Genomic DNA, 23,352 nt, shown 5'->3' with positions numbered 1-23,352 from the left:
ATTTCATATACATTTTATATATGTAAAGTATGTTTTCCCGTTTTATAGGTAGATCATTTTGACTTGTGTCTTTCATGCTGAGAAAGTGGTTGCACCCCTGATATACTGTACATGTACAATGTACATAAATACTCAAATTTATACATATACTCAATATATCAAGTACATTCTCTATGTTTATAATAGGAGGTAATCATAATTAAAGTAACCTCAAGCAATAATTCACTAATGCAAATTGGAATCACTTCATGGGTCTTAGATGGTCTGCTCCATTCCTAACCCGTGTGAAAGCAATACAACTTTATTCCTCTTGACTATTCTGACTCCATATTACATAACGCCAGACAACACTTAGCGGATGAGCACTTACTAAAATTGCAAAACACTTTTGTGAAGTTGTCTGAAACTCTTGAGTGGACATAAAACATTTAAGTTCCACATCGGAGCTGAAGGAACATTGCTTTTCAAGGAGAAGAACTGTACACTCTGTGATGCTAACCCCAAAAGGACAGCAGCTGCATGCATGCACGACAAAAATGTCCCAAAAAAAAAAGACAAACTCATCGTAGAAAATGGTGAGATGCAATACGTCATGTATTTCTTTGGGATGTAGTGTTATAATATTGAAATGAAAGAGTCACAACAATGTGTAATACTACAAGTACCATATACAAGTATGTGTGTGTGCACGCACGTGTGCATGCTGTTGTCAGCTTCAGCAGTTAAGCCCTAATAAAGTGTATAGGCTTTACTTCTGTCCTATTGAATCACTTCATCGTGTCATCCGAGTAGATGGAGGCAGGCAGAGTCAACTGCACAATGAATGGTACAGAAACAGAGAGGCAACTGAGATCATTAAAGTATGCGACACAATGAAAACTATATATTTACCCACTGTGTTGATGGTTGTAAAGAAAAATGTTGAACTAAAGAGCGTCATTAATATTTTAGGGTTTTAATTACATAGCGTTTTGATGTAAGCTAGCTGCCCTTTTTAGGTTGTTATTTATTATGATGCCACTGGATGCATTTCACAAATGAACGCTGTTTGTGCAAAATGAGACAAATACTGCAATATGCCATGTAAATTATCGTAAAGTTATAGGAAAAGTACCATATATTGTCTCAGCAAAAGTCATGAAAAAAATCATGACCTATAGTCAACTAAAATGTTCTCCTACTATCAAAAAATAAGACAGGTTAGTCTTATCCAATTCACAAATAAGAATACAATTAAATAATGCTGGCAATTTGGGAAGCTGCACATTTTTATGTGGCACAAGCATCTGTATAAGAACAAAGTGCGAAGTATGAGAGTCTAGACTAAGGTCGTCCCTTGTTTATTGTTGTTAATTGGTTCCAGACTCTACTGTGAAAAGTGAATTTCCACGAAGTAGGATTTAATATTAATACATGGAATTTGTTTATAATTAGAGCATAAAAAAACCTGTTCATGACTTTCTAAATATGTTTGTTTGTACCATTATTAGAGCCCTGTAGACGTGAAATAACACCCCTATGGTCACCTTTACACTGCTACTATTTTTTGTTTACACCACATTGCGCCACTCTGACGTGAAGGGACATAAGAGATGACCGCCGCTTTAAGCAGAGACATCTGAGCTGACTAGTTAGTCTCCATTGTGTTTATTCTAAACTTAGGAAATGGGTTTCAAACGGAGTGGGGAAGGACTAAGTAAGAAGCCAAAAATGTACCACTTCCGCACGGAATGGGAGGAGAACTTTTTTCACTCAATCATGTCGGACATGCCATGGCTGACTCCATGCATTGTTAAGGTAATGTAATCTAAGATAACGTCTCATCAGTGTAACATTACTAATGCCTAGTGACCAGAACCAGAAGACTAAATATGACTTGTATTTAAATATTTTTTTAATGAATAATAGGCCATAGTCAACCATGAAACAGCGGTAATTTATTATTTAATACATTTTTGTAAAGCCGTGATAGAGTCAGAGACAGCGATGTTGGAATCGCAAAGTGGCGAGGAATGACTGTATTACAATCAGTGATATCATAAACTGGGCTAATTTAGCACATCACGCATAAACACAACACGAACGAAACACATTATATTAGAAGTATAGCAACGGAAAATGCCTTACTCCCCACTTGCATAACTGGCGCTTTCATTGCGAGTTGCACATTTACAATCCAAAGGCGAAACTTAGAGATACTGACTGAGCTAGCAAGCATACATAATCACTAACACGACGATATCATTATTGGCAGATACTGATATAAACCAGTCTCATTTTTATGTCAACTTCGGCTGGACAACATGGTCCAAAGCGAATTGGCATTATTAACACGTGTCATCTTAACAATTTAGTCAGTTAGTTTAGCAAGTAATGTACTGTGTCATACTGAGAGCTGTATTGATAGTATGGTTCTAAACAACCGCAAACTGCAACAACAATAACAAAACATGAATGAATACATTTCAAATAAAGCTAAGCATGATGTGTAAAGGCACACAGCTTTTGAAACGCACAATTAGTTTGTGCAGCTCGTGTTAAAGTTGTGGTCAGTCGGTTTATATTGAAGAAGACACATGCGTTATGTTGTGTTACATGAAAAAGACTTGAAAAGGAGTTCAGTTGATCACTTTTTCTACCCAACTCTTGATTGAATAAATATTACCTTCAGTGTGCTATAAAGAAACAGGTTTTTAAGAAATGATATCAAAAAGCAGGGACGGATCAAGCTTTTTTGAAAAGGGGGGGTGTGGCCGAGGCCGTAGGCCGAGGCGCTTGAAAACGAACGGGGGTCTGGGGGCCCTCCCCACGAAAAATTTGTAAAATTAGACCTCATTTCCTGCAATCTTGTGATATCTGAGGCCAAGTTTATGTCCTTAATTTCAAGAGTTGGTTGTTATTTTTATCTTTGGAATATATCGTTTTAGCCAAAACATGCTATTTATAAAATTACCGGTACTAGGAGAAACCCATTTTAGGCCAATTTCCTGAAATATTTTCCAATTTGAAGCAGCTGTAAATTCCGAGGATTTGAGTATAATTTTATGTCACTGGGGATCGCTTTTCTGGTTAATTTTCCTTGAGAATAGACAACAGTTTTCCTTATAGTCATGATGCCAGAACCTTTATTTTGCACCTCCACCTGAATAGCCATGTACAGCACACGTTCAATGTCCGATGTAAATTATCAGCCTGACAGTGGGTTCAGGAATAGCATGCGTCTCGGTTGCATTCTGGCATATGCGTCCACCACGCGGCCATAATTCAGATGCATGTCCCTATGGACACACATCAGAATCAGGCACAAAAATCGTGGGTGCCTCAAAACGTGGTGTACACCCCACCCCCTCTAAATCCGCGCCTGAAAAGGATATATCTGTTTTTGCGCATTAACTCGTTATATAGCATCATGAATCGGGTGTCAAGTGGCATGCAAGGTGGTTGTCTATAAACCTGTTTAATATTGTGTTATTATTGTGTGTTTGCAGTGGTGTAGAACTGCACTGCAAACACAATGAGAGTTGTTTCTAATGCAACAAAATGTGATTTTAAAAAAAATGTAAAATAAACCAATTAATGCGGCAGACTGTCTTTCATTGTACGTGGGCCTCCCTTTCCACAACAAACTGAACACCATTACATTACTGGCGAGCATAACGCATTTGGCCATAAAGCAGTATGTCTTCTATACTGTAGCATTTTCAAGCTTTGATTACAGAAATATGAATGTAAGAGAATGAGTGGAATATAAGAGGTTGAGAAAGAAACAGGAAGAAGAAAAAACGATGAAGGCACATTTGTGCGTGTGTGAGAAGTCCCTTACGGCAGAGGATCCCCTGCTCTTTCATATCTCACCAAGCATGACTAACACTTGTTTTTACTCTGACACACATATACACAGATAAAAAAAAAATACACACAGATACAACCTTTGCGCGGAAATACACTGTGATACTGAATGTGCTGCCAATCTAGCCACGTTTCTCTGGATGTACTGGGCTGGCTGACATACGCAGATGATCTGTGTGTGTTTTTGTATTTTGTGCTCAGTGGGGTTTTCAGCAGGCTATATCCTAATAAGGAATGTCTTGCTTTCCAAAAAAGCTGCGTGTGATGCTACCCACGGGCACACAGCATTGTGTAAAAATAGACATAATTTGTGTCGTTGTTCTTTCAGACTTAATTCTGCTCTTATGTCATCTTGAGATATGCAATATTTTACATATACAATAATAATATACAAAACAATATACAATTCTAGCTTTGTGTGTGCGTGTGCATGCATGTGCACATGAGTGCTGAGGGCAGGCACATCAGTGTTGTGACAACGGTGTAAACCAGGGCCTCTTCAGGGTCTTAGTGCCTGGAATCCTTCTCTCCTGATTATTGAGCCTTTTCTGCCTCATTAGCATGTCAACTGTGAAAATTAAAAACAGTAAAAGGCAAAGGGGAAATGTGAGGATTCTAATTCTATTTGAGAAAGGTCAAATTACTGGTATCAAGCAAAGAAGATTAAAGAACAATTAAAGAAGAATCAGAAAATTGGTAAATTTATTAAAACTGAGTAAAACACATAATAACAACTAAGAATTACAACTGTGGTGAATCATAATCGTCACCATCCAGATACAATGAACTGTTTTCAAAGCAATCTCAACCTGGGCAATTTTAGTGCTTCTCTTGGGAACGAAATTTAATTAGCACCTTTGGCTGACTTTGTTGTTACTGTTGGTCCTGAATGACAATATACACATGCACGGGACACTTCTGCATAGATAACAGCAACGCATTTCATAACACCACACCCCAAATGACTGTTATAAGACAAAATTAGCACCATAACCATAGATCTATGGTGCTATTGCCGTATGTTGTGCATGTACATTGAATGTTAATGCAAGATTGGAGCGGAAAAACCGTGTCCGTGGCGAATACATATGTGTGAATGTAAGGGACACTTACACTAGGCAGAGCCTACTATGCTTAAGTATACTGGCACATAAACCCTGGATTGCTGGACTTGTGTCAGTGCGCCATACGAGGGGTGCACAATATTTTTTTTCAAGCCGATACCGATAACTTCCTGCTTCTCAAGACTGATACCGATACCAATGATCTCTAACATTTTATAGCTATTATTTTTCAAATTTAGATTTAACTGTAATTTGTACACACCAGGAGGAAGTTAGACATGACAAACAGTACCTGTAGAATTAGACGTAGCCCCTAGCTAGTTAAAGCTTGATGTTTTTTCCCTCATCGTGGAATGTTTGCAGCGCATTTGGCGGAATGTCTTCCTCTGAAACAGTGAGAAGTGCCGCATGATTAACGCCATGTTTGTTTACACGTGAACTCAGGGCCGTTAGCGGCACGTCACGGAAAATGAGTGCTTGATTTGCTCACGCTAACCCACCTACAGCACAGTAAAGGTAATCTCGCCTCATTGGAGTTTTTTTTTTATCGGTTATCTGAGATTTTTTATAATGTTATCGGATTTATCAGTATGATGTCATAATTCCTAATATCGGCCCGATAAGTATCGGTTCGATAATTATTGTGCGCTCCTACTCCATACCGTGCTAAAGCATCGTCCACTTCCATGGCCCCTGCACGAATGAAAGAGGTTCACTTTGGCACGGTATGGTTGATCACGATTTACGATATGCTATGAGATGGGACAGCTAGACCAAGTGTTGCCTTTATTGGGAAAGTTTTGACATTCACACAGAAAAAACAGTTATCCCCTGTGGCAAGACTGTCACCCACTTGCTGTTCTCATAAAATTTGGGAGCTCATTTAACCTGTATATTTCTGTTTTGTGGTTGCTACAATGCTGGAACCTATAAGGAAAGGATTACTCTCATGCTGGATGTACACCTGTACTTCCACCTTGCTATATTCCACTACATCCTTACATGAATCCCACACATCAACAAATCCCACGTGCGGTACACACAGATACAAATCATTATTTTCTCCTTTTTGCGTCTTAACTATTCTTAGCTCTGTATCTTGTCTTATAACTAAAGCTGCTTTGCTCTCTTTTTTCTTCCTCCCTGTTATACCTTGCTGTACCTCCCACCACCACTACCTACAAACCTTTACCTTACCCATTTCTACTTTCTCCTTACATTTTCTTCTTTTTTTACGTTTCACCTCTTTTCTTATCTCCTTGCCCTCAAACTCGTCCCTAATCCACCTCCCCTAGAAATATCGATACCCAGAAGAGGAAGGGGCATCGCTAGGTGCACCAAAATTTCACCAGCATACCTGTCTTCAGCACCCTATGGGAGTTGCCGGAGAGCTGACTGATGGAGGGACTCTAGGGCGGGATAGGATGGATCAGGGGACCTGGAGAAGAGAGGGCGGGGGAACTGGAACTATGGAGCGAGATATGGGAAGAGACGTGGAAAGATCACTCATGAGGGATGGATCTCTCAGGCGGCACTGTGATCTCCGGGGGGCAGAGCTGGTTCAGGTTGCGGAGCGACAGCTCTCTCAGATTCAGCATGTCCACGGATACGTCACTCACACACACATCGAACCTGCTCAGGTAACTCCTGACTTTTTAACATTTTAGCTTGCAAGTTGGAATGCACCATTGACACTTAGGATTGGGCATTTGGAAAAACCTCCCTGATGGGGAAACATGTAACAAAAAAAAAGACTATAGGGGAAAAAATTAAAGATCAATTTGTTGTTTGTTTTTAATATTAATTTGAGATGGTAGAAAATACCAAAAAGTAAAAAAGTAAAAGTGTTTACCACTAAGATATTTTAATTGCAAGAATAAGTTTTTTTCCTAAAGTTGATATCATTAAACTTATTTAAAGGGGACATATTATGACTATCACTTTTTAATTGCTTGTATAAAGAAAATGTGTTAGCTATTTAGCTGTCAGCTATTGTGACATAACAAAAGGGCTAATTTACACACCATGCTTCTCCCCTCATGTCCACCATTTACTTTTCTACGACAGACCATTATCATGTCAAAACCAAAAACTAAGCACAGCTTCCGTGTTGTTGGACGCAAACAAACACGTCATTACATTACGTCGCAGGCACCCATTATTTTAGACAATTTTTTGTTGGGTCTCAAGACCTCCACCCGTCTGCACACGCACTACTGTCTGTACCGCTTGTCGCTCATTTGTTCCCTCGCCCCTTAAAGGACCCACATCACGTCTGACTGCTGTAGCGCTGTGACGGAGAGGGGGAGCGGGATGAGCAGTGGCTTATTTCCATGAGACAGGACAGCCCTCCGAAAGCGGCTACATTGAAGAGGGCTGTTTAGAGAGGATTTTAAGTGTACTGTAATTTTTTTTATTCTCACAGTATTTTCACCGAAGCATGTCAGAAACGTGTTAAGACACCTAGGAATATTTTGTATTTGAAAAAAAGCACACTATGTCTCCTCTAAACATAACAGAAAAGTTGTAAGAACAGAAAATCGTATGTGACTTCAGTAAAATATAGCATGTCTGCAGTGTTTTGCTTCTATTTTGGTCAGCTTGTAGAGGCAACTCTTAGTTTTGAGTGCAAACCAATGTAGAGGAATGTGTCAGTTGTAGAATTTGAATTTTTCAAACTTCAAATACTGATGTACATTTCTATGCACTGAGCTATTTTGGTACCAGGGGAATATTTCTACAGGACTGCTATGCTGGGGTGCCTTTTTCTCATTTTTTTTTTTGTAATGTGGCCTATTTCCATACTGCTGCACTATAATGTCTTGCTCACTTCTTTATACTTTTTCCTGCCTAACTCCTGCACACCCATACAGTATGTACAGTTTATACAGCGGTTTGTACAGCGGTGCATTTGGTACCTGGACCTTCAGTAGGGACTTAACAGGACGGATTTTTTTCCCGGCGGACACTGATTTAAAAAATATACATAATGAAAAGGGCCATGCGAGGGTCTCGAACCACAGTCGCATATGTTACGTGCCAGCAAATATTACCATTCCGCCATACAGGCAGATACAATGGAGAGGAGACAATAAGTGTTGGCCAGATCGCTGCAGCACCAATACTGTATCAATACTGTACCAATACTGTACCAGTACTTATCTTCGAATGCATCGTAACCAGTAAGGCTGACCTATATTACTGCTTCCAACTTCGAATTACTGACTAATTTCCACTGGTGATCGGTGGTACATCGGTGCTTGCAAAGTTTACGCTCAGCCAAATGTAAAGAGCGTCAATGAAACGGCTCAGTGATTAAGGGTTCATACATTGCCAAACATTTGCACTACAACATCATGTTGAGAAGCTGAGAATCAATGTTTATCTAATAACATGACAAAAATATTTATTTAACCTTTTAAATAAAATACATCTGCTGACCAGAGATGTTAATTCCTTCTCCTCAGTCAGCCTTTGTGGGCGAAACTTGGCTTGGAGAACAATTTTGCTCTGATCAACAAATCAGAGGACAGAAATGTCACTGTGGGCCAGCTAGCTGGCCCTGAGAGGCGAATTTGAAGTCTGATTGGCAAAAAAAAAGCCCAGCCCCATTGCTAATAGTGTGTATGTGACATGGGCCAGCACGTCTGATTCTGAAGGCCCTGGTCAGATTAGATTAACATGGCAACAAATAGAAGATGAAATCTGATTGGACAAAAAAATCTAACATATAAATACACTACTGGAAGCAGTGCAGCCAAGAAGCGTGCTACTTAATAAAAATAATTGTTGAAATTAATTAATACAATTTCATGGAAGAAAAATACTGAGTTTGTAGAATAGAATTGAAGTTGTAAATGTATGTCCATGCTTCTGATAGTGTTTAGGCCAGCAGAGAAGGTCTTGCTGGCCCCGACTGCACACCACTGTTATGTAGTATGCAAAGGTAGCGTTTGTATTTTTTCAGTTTGGACTCTTTCTGCAAATTAATGCATTTCTTAGCTGAGACACACTTGTGCATTCACTCTTTCTGGGAAACTTGGTCACATCTTAGATTTGAGTGAAATATATGCACAGTCAAATAACATCAAACAATCGCATCTGGCAGCAATTCAAATTTGACTTAGAAACAAACACGTCTGTAAGTAAAAGCCAACTGTTAAGTACTCTGCAGATTACATGATATGAGTGTCAATAGATCAGAAGAAACAGATTTTAAAAAATTACATTTTCCATGACATTTTTTTCAAAACTTTACTTAGCTTGAACTCATTATGAATTTACTGGTTTGCTGTGGATCTCGGTGGTTTATTTGTATGGAAAACAACAACAGTTTGTCATGGGTGAGTTATCACAATACGTGTAACAGAGGCAAGCCAAACCAAACTCTAAAACCCTGGGGAGAACCAAAGAACTAAATGCACTAAGCTAATGAGACAAGAAACAGATGGGAAAACAAAAAGAAGGCCGGCAGTCCATAGGACTGTGAATAAAATGTTGCAATGTAGCGCCACCTTGTGGCATGACACCTCACTCCAAAGCTCCACTTAAAGCTCTTGAAACGGTTTCTCCTGACATCACTGAGGTGTATGGTTTAAATCTCTTGATCTGCATGTATACTATATGACTGTATACTATGCAACTTAGCAAGCATTTTACAATGCTGCCCTGATTTCTTTTGAGAGTTTTGCAGTCATCAAACACATTTGATCGCCTTTGCATAGTCTTGTAAAGTACTCATATTAGGGCAATTAACATCTTCATCAACATCCCTATCATCCCTGTTACTGTATGTCGCTGTTGGTGAGTATGCATGGGTTATTTTAAGAGCTCCACCTTCCCACATTGCTTCATCTGGCATGCTTCTGTATGACAGATGGGTCTGCCATCTTGTTCTCCCCATGTACATGTTCCTTTCTCACTCCTTTATTTGCGCTGTCTGTGTCTGTTTCGCTCTGTATGAGAAAAACACACCTCTTCCTCCTTTTCTGTTTAATTGGAAATGTATGTTATGTATTCCTCTTATAAATAGTCCATATACAGAGTGTAAGGTTGTCTACCAAAGACTGGCCTATTCCACCATACTTTGGGCCTGACATCTCCATAAAAAGGAAAAATAAGAGGGAAAACTGTTTGCTAATGCTCATGCCTGAAGGAAGGGCCTGACAATGGTAATAGGTTATTTCCATAGAACTGATGTGTGCATGTTTCTCTCCTTGCCGTATACTAATTGGTATCTGCAAGAAAGAAACACCTGTGTGCGGTGAGTTAAACAATGCTGGTGTCTATACATCATAGGAAGAATCTCCAGAAGCTCCATTTGATGGTGAGGTGCGGCCTTACCTACAGGGGGACAATATGAATGAAGTCCTAGCCCCACCATTCTCCTCCCTCTATTCTAAAAGCCATGCCCGCTACAAGGTAAAGCTGCCTATGAGTGTGTTGCATGTGTTAAACATTGCATTATAGTGTATTTCAAATCATTTGAGGGGTTTTGTAGTCATTGGTTGCTTTTGTGTTTTTGTGTCATACAGAACATACCCAATCTGTTCATATTTGGTTGATATTGTCGTTTTATCAGTTTTATGCAAGACATGCTGTCATTTTAGATGTAGTTGCATTTTTTAAACAGTTGGAGGCAGCAGAGATGTAAGAGCTAGCCTCTGTTGAGTGGCGAGCACCCTAACATAAAACTATCTGTGCAGTTTAGCCTGTTTACAGCAGGGGTGCTCACACGTTTTCAGGCTGCGAGCTACTTTTAGGAGACCAAGTCTCAAAGATCTACCTCCTACTAAAAACATAGAATACATTTGTAAATATGAGTATTTATGTACATTGTACTTGTATATCAGGTTGCACAGACTTTTACAGCAAGTCTCAAGTCAAAATGATCCACCTCTTACTGTAAAATATATAACATGTAAAATCTAACCTGTAAACTTTGAAACTACTATACTACATACCTTCCATCCATCCATTTTCTGTACCTCTTGGCCTCAGTAGGGTCACGGGTATCCTGGAGCCTATCAAAGCTGTCTTTTCAGAGACAGGTGGGGTACACCACCCTGGACTGGTCGCCAGGCAATTGTAGTACTAAATACTAATGATTAGTATTTCACATTCAGAGTTTCAAAGTTTACAGGTTTACAGTTTACAGATCATCAAAAAAGTTGGTATCATTAAATAATTCACCATTCAATTCAATATGGCAACAGAAATAATTAGATTCAAATTCATCAATAGTTCTGTACATAACTCGAGTATTATGTCAGTCAAAATAGCTACATAGCATTTATTATGCATACAATTAATGTATTACATTCAGTTAGCATTTGCTATCAAACATCACAGCTATACAAGAAATGAAAATGATTACGCAAAAGACAATGGCCGAAGCCAATGCAACATTAAAAAGCTTTCAGCAATGGGCACATTTTCCATTTCATCATGAAATAATAGTTTCATAAATGAAAGTGTAAATAACACAAATATTAGTGGAGTTCAGGACGCCTGCGATTGACTGGCAACCAGTCCAGAGTGTACCCCGCCTCTTGTCTGAAGACAGCTGGCATAGGCTCCAGCATACTCGTGACCCTAGTGAGGACAAGTGGTACGGAGAATGAATGGCTGGATGGAGTTCGGGACGTGAAAAACAGAGCCATCAAACAAGTGACTTTTTTTTGTACATAACTACTTGAACGGAAAAGTTTTGTCATAGATATAAGCATTATCTGTAACTAGAGTTAGAGTATCTGTGACCAGAATATGAAGGATGAAAGTTGCATTTCTGTGTGTTCACCGCGACTTTGCCGCGGAGGCACAACAGTGAATCGGGAGGAGCGCTTAATGTCAGCTGACTGATGTCATATGACTTCTACAAAGTGACGTTTATGACCATACTACCTTTGCGATTGACCGATAGATCGCGATTGACGTAATGGGCACCCCTGGTTTACAGTCACAGTGAAGCTAGAGCATATAGAGCGAGAGGTGGGGTACATCCTGGACTTGCACATTTCCATTCATATCATCTATAGTTGCCCTTTACAGAAGCTAATGCAAACTCCACATAGGCCGAAGCCAAGAACCTTCTTGCTGTAGAGCTAATATGTGCACCACTCTGGTACCACATATAGACCTGGTAAAAATTAACAACACTATTATTAATATTATACACATCATTCATTTGTTTACAAGCATGACAGCAACAAATATATTGCTATAATGCTGCTACTGTAAAAAAATGACACAAATTAACAGTTGACTAAATAACCTTAGATAAAGGTTAAAATAAACACTGGCTGTTTGTATCAAGCACATACAGTACATACTGTAGTCAGACGCAAAGGTCACACAGCGACCTTAGTGGCTCTTAGTCATTAAGATAATGCGGCTAATTAGGATGGGAGGCAAATCAGAGAGGACTAAGGAGTGGCAAGAGATGGGATAAAGAGAGAATTACCGGCAGACAGATGAAGAGACTGAGGACAGACAGTGCTGTAGGTTAATCACCCTGTCAGTTAGCCGAATAACCCCCACCCCAAATCCCCATTGCCTCCTGCTGATGCGGTAATAGAAATCAAGACTCAAGAAAAACATTTTTTACCAGAACTGTCATATAGTGAGTGTAATTTTTAGTGAGGAGTAGGCCCGGCGAGCTGTATTATTCCCTTTATTTGTACAAGTTTTGAGGTTTTCTCATACGTGCATTACTTAAAATCCATACAGTGAAGCCCCAAAATTGTAGTGTCCTTGAAGTATTGCTATTTGATCACAATTTCCTGAGTCAGAAAACCTATAAGATCAGACCACCGTCGTGCATGACATCATGTGAGACCTCAGCAAATCTCCCAAGGCTTCAGTATATCTTGTGGGATTTAGAGGCCCAGTATCCCGGCTTGGGCTCATTTAACACCCAAGGTCCAGTATGTTGGGCTAGTCTGATAGCTCAGACGTTTTTACACTTCTCTTCCTCTGGCGCTATTGGAAAAGGTGGACTGGGCACATGCATGTGCGCAATGTATTGGAATCGTTACAATGACTGAATGCGATCACTCCCGGCCAGTTCTTAATGATATCTTTGTCTGCTCTGAACTGAAATGTGGCGGTCCACATTTCATAACAGAAATAAATAGGAAGACTCAAAATAATCCACAAAAGTCAAAACCTACGACCTTTTCACTTGCAAGATTGTTTGCACATAAAGATGTGTCATTTAATAAATGCCAGTGCTGCTCCTGCAAGTTATGACATGAAATGGCAGCCACCTTGCACAATAGAAAGACAACGACTAGAAATGGTCAACAAAGTCAGGAAAATTGCAGCGATACAGAGGTGTAAAGCAAATGCTCAGGGTAAGCACAGTCCAGTGGGGGGAAAGGAGAAGGAGGGGTTCTAGTGCCCTTGCTTGTACACCTTTCTCAATGAGCAAAGTGTGATGATGACAATAAAACCAGAAATGAGAGAGTGTTAAAGTTTGAAAACTTCTAAATCTTTAGGCTTATAATGCAGCGTTTACATTTGAAAAACAGGGACATTTTTCAGAAAATAAGGGAAATTGTGGTGTTTCCACCAGAGTTTAGTTAAATACGGGAAACTATTAAAATGAGAGGGCACCGGGAAAGAAAGGCAAAAAAAAGAAGGTTTTTTTGCAATATAGGATTTTATGGGGAAGAGAGGGTTGACAGGTATGTTATAATGTAAAGAGACCAGAAAGGCAGACTGTTTGCATTGCAGTCAGCAGTAAATTGATATATTTATAGTATGCATATGCAGTATGCAGTAAATTCGTAATGTTTTCCCACTGCTCAATGTAAAGGTTTCAGAATAAATTAAAAATGTGTATATTCGCATATTTTTCCAGTGTTTGCATGGGCTTTCTCCATTTACTCTGGCGTTCTCCAAAAGTCCAAAACATGCATCTTAGGTTAATTTGCACTACTCAAGAAATATATTTTTTCTTACCCTGCAAAATAAAAAACTTTGTTTCACTCCCTGCCTCTTTATGGCCCTCATTGTATCGTATACTGTAGATCCTTGGTTCCCAAAGTGGGGTACACGTACCCCCAGGGCTACACCAATTGTCATAAGGGGTACGTGAATAAAAATAAAAAACAATTACCGCCTAACACTCAGAATTACGAGTGCACCTGAATGCCTCATGGCGCAAGGAGAGCGGAGCAGAAGGGAGAGTGTGCATCATAAGAACAAATAAGTAAATTTGAGGATTATTGTGTGCATTAAAAGTGTTTAACCTTAAAGGTTTCATTTATATTGGTGTTCCAACCCCCACACGTTGCAGTGGTGAATACCTTTCACTATGAGTGGGCAGACCCCCGAAAATGAGTTTTTATCATTGGTTGTATATATTTGTGTACTTTTAATCCTGTTTTATAATGCTTGTTAAACTTACCCCTTCAATTTGGTATTAAATTAATATGAAGACTTAAACCATAGCCATCGTGAGTGGACAAAAAAGTGAAGCTAAAATTCAAGCCATTCATACAGAAGGATGCCAACAACAAACTGGAATAGAATATATGTAGGATGATTACTTATCTATTTATCAGTGCTCATGTGAAACTTTATCAAAATGTGACCATGCAAAATACACATTTTTAATATATATAGAATTAATAATTAACTTAATTAACCAATTAATTATGTCCAATATTTCAAGTTAATTCAGATAAAAAGGTTCATGTTTTTTTAAGTGTGTAGTGTGTAGGGGGTACATGGCTTAAATTCAAGCCACGTGGTTTGGGAAACACTGGTATAGATTATATAGCCCTCTATATATCCTAAGTATTTACCAGGGGAGACTGACAAAGCTTTTCCCTTACCAGAATCGAACAAGGCCTAATGGAAGAGCTGGGGACAAGCCAAAATGGTTACGACCCTATGTAAAAGACTACAGCACTGACCTGACTGGTGTCTGGATTATGCAACTTCTCACTGTAAAAACTGTAACAAAGAATCTTGACAATTGCATTAAAAGCCATGGCAACAAAGTTCATACTTGTAAGGAAAGAAATTAATTCCTTCTTAAAGGCTGCACAGATGAAAAAAGTAGTAGGCCAGTTGGCAGAACAAAAAGGAGGAACATGAGTGTTCCTACAAAGTAAAAGCGGGGTTTCTGCGGACAATTTAAATACTTTAAAATTCTTGAATTTTATTACAGTTTTTACAAGACTTCAGTTTGACTTTAGGAAGGGTTTATGAACCTTATTGAAGGCGCACTTGTCTGCTCAATAATCTATAACTAGCCTTTACCTACCTTTGGAGGATGTAAGGATAAAGTTTGCTCTCTCCGTCTTTAGATATTAAACATGCATGATGTGTGCTTTTATTTAATTGGTCCTGAAATATTAATAGAGCTGGCATTCACTAGCTGACATTTGACTAGAGAGGGCGGGGGAAAGTGAAAAAAGCACACAAAGGCAGGTGTTTGTTATTTAGTCAGTGTGCCAAAGAATTGTACAATGTGACATGATTATATACAATAGGTAGAACTATAGATAGTATAATTAAAAAAAGCTAATGATTTGGTTTCAGTTGTAACTTACAGCATGTTGACAGGCACTTACAGATACCTATAGAATGGCAGTGGCAATGTTAATGGTTTAGTTTATATCAGGGGTGTCCAAAGTGCGGCCAAGGGGAAAAAAATATTAAAAAAAAATATATATATATAAAGATTTTTTTCTTTAAGTCATCATATTATGAGAAAACAAAACAACAAATAAAGTTGTAGTTTTTGGAAAATGTGATTGTTATTCAAGTTATAATGTTACAAGATTATAGTAAAAATATTTGGAGAATAAAGTCATAATTACAAGAAAAAAAATTTAGGAGAATAAATATAAAAAATATGAAGAGAAAAAGAAAGTAATTAAGATCTATCAGTCTGGAAAATGTTATAAAGCCATTTCTAAAGCTTTGGGACCCCAGAGAACCATAGTGAGAGCCATTATCCACAAATGGCAAAAACATGGAACAGGTGAACCTTCCCCGGAGAGGCCGGCCAACCAAATTTACCCCAAGAGTGCAGCAAAGGCTCATCCAACAGGTCACAAAAGACCCCACAACAACATCCAAAGAACTGCAGGCCTCACTCGCCTCAGTTAAGGTAAAGTGTTCATGACTCCACCATAAGAAAGACACTGGGCAAAAACGGCCTCCATGGCAGAGTTCCGAGACGAAAACCACTGCTGAACAAAAAGTACATTAAGGCTTGTCTCAATTTTGCCAGAAAACATCTTGATGATCCCCAAGACCTGTGGGAAAGTACTGAGACAAAAGTTGAACTTTTTGGAAGGTGTGTGTCCCATTACATCTGACATAAAAGTAACACCGCATTAAAAAAAAAAAAGTCATACCAACAGTAAAATATGGTGGTGGTAGTGTGACGGCATGGGGCTGTTTTGCTGCTTCAGGACTTGCTGTGATAAATGGAACCATGAATTCTGCTGTCTACCATAAAATCCTGAAGGAGAATGTTTGTGACCTCAAACTGAAACTTGGTTTCTGCAGCAGGACAATGATCCAAAACACACAAGCAAGTCCACCTCTGAATGGCTGAAGAAAAACAAAATGAAGACTTTGGAGTGGCCTAGTCAAAGTCCTGACCTGAATCCTGTTGAGATGCTATGACATGACCTTAACAGGGCAATTCGTGCTGCAAAACCCTCCAATGTGGCTGAATTACAACAATTCTGCAAAGATGAGTGGGCAAAAATTCCTCCACAGCGCTGTAAGAGACTCATTGCAAGTTATGGTAAAGGCTTGATTTCAGTTGTTGCTGCTAAGGGTGGCCCAGTCAGTTATGAGGTTTAGGGGGCAATCACTTTTTCATATAGGGCCAAGTGGGTTTGGATTTTTTTTGTCCCTCCCTTAAAGGTTTGATGAAAACTGAACTGCCCAAAACCAGAAGCAATTATTCCCATATTGGAAATCATGTCCAATCCAATTAAACCGTTCAAGACACCCAAAATATTAACCAAAAATATGTTTTATAGAGAATAACTACCGTTTTACATGCAAAAAACAATGTGGGATACTGTAGTTATTAATGACGAATTAAATGGATAAAAGAACATTTAATATCACTTTTACCTTTACTGAAGACTGTTGTTGGGAAGACGGCGAGGAACAGAGAGGTGGGTGGGGACAGGGGAAACAGGGGGAGATCCACTCCAACAGCAACTTCTCAACATCTTCGATAGCTTGTGAGCTCTTTTGTTTTTTCTTTATCCCTTTCACAACATTAGCTTCCCTTCCACCAGGGTGGAACTTCTTGTTGATGCAGCAAAGAGACTAGTTTGTGTAACATTCTCATTTGATTTTGCCAAATGAATGCACCTAACAGGATACCGTATAGTATAAACTAAGTTTCACAAGATTTGGTGTTGGGTGTCTGATAGAAAGTGGTTGAATAAACAAGCAATGCTGTGAGTAGTCTGTCCACATCTCCATTAATACCACAAAATACAACCGTTGTACGGTAACAGTGTACAAAAAATGAGGCAAATGTTGGTGAAATCTTTTGCACAAATCCGAATCATATGAAAAGTTAAAAACCTAGCTTTGACTATTTGCAATTTTGGGAATAGAGGGTTTTTATGCTCTCTGTAACCAGCCTTAAGGATTATCCTAATTAACCTGTTTTGCAGTTATTATTAGTGATTGTGATTGTAATTGAGGCTGAATTGCACTTCACAAATGTGTGCTGCATGCATTTTGAGCCAAGGTCTTGTTTTGCACCATTAAAAAATGGACAAAAATATGCCCAACATCCTCCTCGGCAACTCACTAACAGTTAAGTGACCCACTGACTTATTCTTAGTTCACTTGATAATCCAGTAATGAAGGGGCGTCGGTGTTGTCGGGGTGATTTGCATCACAAACAAGCTGTATATATGTATCAATATAAACATATTTGTATCAAAAGAGTATCAATGTATGTACAGTATGTCACTAAACACAGGTTATGACAACGTTCCCCTCAAAATCCTCAATCCTTTTTCTATTTTCTTGTATAGCAGATTTCTTCCCAGAGGGTTCATCAAACGTCTTTGTAGATCTTTGGAAACAGTACATTTATCATCCAGTACCAGGTGTACTTTGGGACCCAGGAAGCTGTTGCCATAGTTATGGTTCCCAAGGAAACACAGGAGGAAGCTGTAACAGGGGTCCTGCTCCACCTGCAGTTAATCCTTAGGGGAGGATACAATAGCTGTTGATCTGTTTGGCCAATTGTTCTCTCAGGATTCTAAGAATACTGCTACAAATCAGTTTCATTGAGCTAGTAAGCTCTAACTTCAGCAAAGGGAAGTGTGAAATGTATTTGATAAAGGGTGACTGTGCACTTCCCTGATGCATGCGTGCTGATTAAACGCTTGGAAAAGCCTGCAAGTCTTTCTGCTATACTTGCAAGCTAATTTTGACGACATTGGCTGTCTCTTCTCTTCTTTAATCTCAATCACTGCACGGCAACAGCCTGTTGGAGTCTCTGCATGCATGCATGTGTGCTTTTGGATGTGTGTTCATGTGAGAGAAAGTGAGTGTGAATGTGTGGGAGAGCTGGGTTCTGCAGTATCTGGTAAAAGCCTAAGGAGAACAACATAAGCAAGGACTAAAACAGCCTATCGAATGATGTTTGCATATGTCTCGACATTAGTAAACCTGTTTGGTGCTATGTGGATATAAGTAGGTGAACATCCTTATACTAGCTTTTGCTCCTTGCTCCTAGATGATGATGTATCCTGCAATTTGTGTGATTTCAGTGACACCATTTTCCTTTACCTCATCAAACACCAACAAGAATGAATACACATATTTGTATATGGAAGTGCACATGTGAGAGTACATTTAGAATAGATTTTGTCATATTGGTTGTTGGAGTACAGACTAGTAATGGTGTCTGACAGTGACAAAGGCAGAGAGGTGTCAAATTGCAGCTTCAAAAGACTGTATAAGACAATTTAGCAGAGACAGGGAGAGACAGAGTGAGAGAGAGAGCGAGAGGGTGGGTGGAGATGAGTTAGGAAAAGCGAGGAAGAGAGACGGAATAATGTACTGAGAGATGGGAAGAGAGTGACTTGGAGTGAGATGAGATATGTAGGAGGGACGGGTTGAAGCAAAAGAGTTGCAGCATGATTCTTCAAACCATCCTCCCACTTCAGATGCTCTCCCTCTTGCCTTCTTCCGTCCACCTGCTTCCTTTCATCTGCCCAGCCACTCATCTGCCCCATACTCCAGCCAATCGTTTTTAATGGGAGCGCACAAAAAGGCAGAGGGAAGATTGACTGGCCATCTTCTTGGAACATCACTCAGAGAGGAGAGTAGGAAGTGGGGAAGGAGGTGGGTTTGGAAGAGGACAGAGAAAAAGAGTGAGTTCCTTTAAATCAATTATCGTATGCTGTCCAGCCCACACTCCATATCACGCTGTCCACTCTTTGTTGGTGGTCGGGTTCAAGACAGAAGATTTCTAGAAATGGAGATGTTGGCGCATTCTCCGGGCTAGAACAGAAGTTGGGAGGATGGACGAATTGATGGACGAAAGCAGATGATCAAATGGACTGGACGCACAAAGAAAGCCTGACGTTCCAACTGTAAAAGGACGCTTTTACTTTCTACCTCATGCTAATCTCTTTATCTGCCAGCTGCTCTCGTGATATTTGTGTAGCTAAAAAAGGCACAAGAGATGGGAAGCGATAAAAGGAAATTGAATTTACAATGCCATGTTAATTCTTTGCAGAATGTGGTGAAGGTAGCATGAAAAGGTTGTACTATCACTTTGATGGCAAAATCCATACTCTGAAAAAAACTAATCAACAAATGAAACGGGATGAAGCAACGGAAAAGTGGCACAACATGAACTCTTGATTGCCTTTCAGAGGAAAAAAAGCAAAAACAGACAGCAGAGAAGATGAACTATATTTTTGGCAACAATACTCTTTACCCCCGTAGTGGGAGGGTAGGTGGAACCTCCGGAGGTCAGGCTGCAGGGATAGGAGTCAAGCAAAAGTTGGGACCCAAGCGTGGCTCTTCGGAGGAGCTGGCACCTCCACACAGCTCCTCCACCTCCTCTCCTGCCTCCTCATCTCCTTCTACCTCCTCCTCTCGCTGGCAGCAGCTCCTTATGTTCTTCTCCAAGAGGAGTGCCTTCACTGACTGTATTACTTCAAACCAGGTAACACAAGTCACATGCTCTTTGTGTGTGTGAATTATGCTGGAGGGAGGGTAGGGGATCAGGGTGGGAAGTGTGTAATTTAAGATGGGCTTTTGTTGCGGATTTGTGTATGTGTGTGTGTGCAAATATGTGTGCATGTGTCTCAAACAAGTTATTAGAATGACTCTAGTTTGAGTCTCTTTCATAACACGGCAGCCTGGGTTCAAAGTCAGGTTTAAGCAGATCTGTTTGTCCTTGAAATATTTGATAATGTTGCCATGGAAATGAGCTCTGCCAGTGTATGAGACACAGAAAGCTGAGTGTTGCCATGGCAAAGTTAGCATTTGGCTTAACAGTCCAATAGCACACAAGGCACATATTGAAAAATGTCACAAAAAAGAAGAGACCCTTACCTAAACAGATGTGAAAGTTGAGTCTGAGGGCACAGTACATTATACTGTTCTTGTATATTGTATTGTGTATTGTATGTATATTGTATATTGCATACCGTATACATACACACACAACACAATAATGACTAGGGATTCACGATAATTATTGGACTGATAGTTATCAGGCTATTATGAGGAATTGTGATGTCATACTGATAAATCCGATTTTACAAACATAAAAAAATTACAAACAAAAAAAAATAAGCTCCAGTACCAGTAAGGCGAGAGTATCTGTACTGCTCTGTGGGTGGGTTAGCGTGAGCAAATCAAGCTCTCCTTTTCTGTCACGTGCTGCAAACGGCCTGTCATAACTTCCTCAGAGCTCACTTGTAAACAAATGTGTGGGACTTCTCACTGATCCAGAGGAAGACATTTGCCAAATGCTCTGCAAACCTGCCGCAATGAGGGAAAAAAAAAACACTTCAACATATCAAACCTTACCAGCCACCTGAAACGCCGGCATCGCTTTGACGCTCGGGGCCCAGGGCTTGTTCCTATTGCCGCAGTGTTTGAAAAGTACAAAAAAGTTTTCCAGGGACCACTCGAGAGCAAAAGCGATCTGTGATGTCAACAGGGAAATGATGGCGCTGGATGACCAGCCCTTTACCATCGTTGATGATACCGGATTTTGTCGACAAGTAAACCCCTTGTAGCCACGCTTTGTACGCTTTTGTTAATAGATTTGTTTGTCGTTTTTACCTACAGGTGTGCACACACCAACAGTTAAATCTTAAATCTAAAAACTTTACAAAACACCTAATTGTTGACATAGATCGCTGTGAGGCAGGATAGCTATGAGTTATTTCCTAAATTCAATAGTGTTCCTCACCTTCTCTATTAAAATTTTGGCACTTCAACTTTCTTTGGCTCCATTGTGGGTTATTTATTTTGTAGGTTATGATCAATAAGAGAAGCAGAAATGTGTGGCGTGACTGTGTTAGTTAGCAAAAAACTACAGAGTCAACCGCTGATGACATCATAGACAGGGGACGCAGTTGGGGGACAATGACGTTGGTTTCTGGCTTCCATGCTGATAGGCTACTAAAAGGGATATTATGTGATAAAAATACATTACGAACAAAGATGGACTCACGCAATGAATTAATAAATACAATACAACATGCATGCCATATTGTATGTGAACTGGGGTAACATGTTTGACGTAAACTGAAAAATACGCTAACGAGGTTCCACTGTACATTTTTTACAAGATACATTTTCTTACAATTTCAACTGCAGGGCCGACACAAAGAAAGACGACAATTCATACTCTCATCTTCATCCCAGTTACCTTCAGATGCTTCAATTAACCTAACAAGTTATACGTTTTCAGACTGTGGGTGGATGATACGAAGTTAACATAGTTAACAAGATCTGTGCAAGCACGGTGAGAACACGCAAATGCCACACCAACATTTGAGCCTGTATCCAAAACCTTTATGCTCTAAGACAGCAAGCACTGCTACCACTGTGATGCTTTACCATTTCCTTAATGCCATAAAACTATTTTGTGGCCATGGAACCTGCATTACACAAATTGCGGTAATGCATCAAAGTACCTTTCTGCTCCTTTTCATCCACAATTCATGTGCACACAGAGAGAAAAAATAAAACCCTTTCAAGTAGACGGCTTTTCTTTTTTTTTAATGTTCACTTATTTGGTTAATTTTAGATTTGTTGTATTTTACTCTGCTTTGCCTTCTTTGAGGAGCAGCTGTCTCGAACTCGTGTCTCATGCTGATGCATTGATCTAATGTGATCAACAATTACTGAGAACTGTTATACTTTGTTGACAGCAGTGTAACTACTTGTATTCTCCAGATACAGTATTTGAACAGACGGAAAAGCCAGAATCATTCACATTAACCATATGCACTGGTTTTCTCTTGTGATAGACTGTGGTCCACAAAACACAAGTTAAGATTGAAAGATACTTTATTAATCTCCAAGAGAAATGCGCTTTTCCAGCAGCTCCGCAAATACTTCATAATGAACTTAATGACTTAGTCGCAAAATAAAAACAACCAAGGCAAGACGGGAGAGATAAGAAAAACAAGAAAAGAGAATAAGAATGAATAAATAAATAAATAAATAATTACGGAGCACATCACGTCAAATTTGCAATGCAATAATATGTACATAATAAATAATAATAATGCATACTAAGGTAATAAGTCCAGTTCTGTGTGTTCTTATCGCTCCCCATCTGTTGTGTTGAAAAGCCGCATGGTGTGGGGGAGGAATGACCTGCTCAGTCTGTCGGTGGAGCAAGGCAGTGATCGTAATCTGCCACTGTAACTGCTCTTCTGTTGGGAGACGATGCTGTGGATTGGATGATGCTGGTTGTCAATGATGGAAAGGAGCCTCCCTAGTGTCCTTTGCCCTGACACAAATGTCAGGCACACTGCTGCATACAGGAGGGCACTAGCTACCACAATCTGGTAGAAGATAGCAGCTTCTTGTATACATTAGAGGACACCAACCTTCTGAGGAAGTACAGACGGCTCTGCCCTTTCCTGCACAGAGCATCTATGTTGTCAGTCCAGACCAGTTTATCATCCAGATTTACTCCCAGGTATTTGAACCACCTCCACACCGTCACCTTTAATGAGAACAGGTACTGGTTGTGTCCTGTTTCTCCTAAAGTCCACCACCATTTCCCTGGTCTTGGTGGTGTTGAGGTGCAGGTGGTTTGCGTCGCACCATTTGACCAAGTCCTGGACTCATCCTTCTGTACATTCCTGATACCATCCCACAATGACCGCGTCGTCTGCATACTTCCGTACATGGCGGAGCTCAAAGTTGTACTGAAAGT

General features: G+C 39.7%; 1 protein-coding gene across 8 annotated transcripts in view; it reads left to right on the top strand.

The window, feature by feature from the left end:
- Nucleotides 1-23,352, top strand: part of LOC129188334 (discs large homolog 1-like protein) — a 98,978-nt gene that overhangs the window by 20,992 nt on the left and 54,634 nt on the right. For 3 of the 8 annotated variants that reach the window (XM_054788669.1, XM_054788663.1, XM_054788664.1), the window contains one exon: nucleotides 6,209-6,553. The exons of 3 other annotated variants lie outside the window; for them this stretch is intronic. In XM_054788669.1, the coding sequence (XP_054644644.1) occupies nucleotides 6,209-6,553 (345 nt within the window). Of the gene's footprint in view, nucleotides 1-6,208; nucleotides 6,554-10,211; nucleotides 10,335-17,118; nucleotides 20,107-23,352 lie in introns of those variants that run through there. 2 more of the 8 variants (XM_054788661.1, XM_054788665.1) reach the window with 2 other exon arrangements.

This window comes from Dunckerocampus dactyliophorus, chromosome 10 (assembly GCF_027744805.1).
Source record: "Dunckerocampus dactyliophorus isolate RoL2022-P2 chromosome 10, RoL_Ddac_1.1, whole genome shotgun sequence".
Classification (NCBI taxonomy): domain Eukaryota; kingdom Metazoa; phylum Chordata; class Actinopteri; order Syngnathiformes; family Syngnathidae; genus Dunckerocampus; species Dunckerocampus dactyliophorus.
The sequence above is the reverse complement of the archived record's forward strand: the minus strand, read 5'-3'. Positions and strand labels throughout refer to the sequence as shown.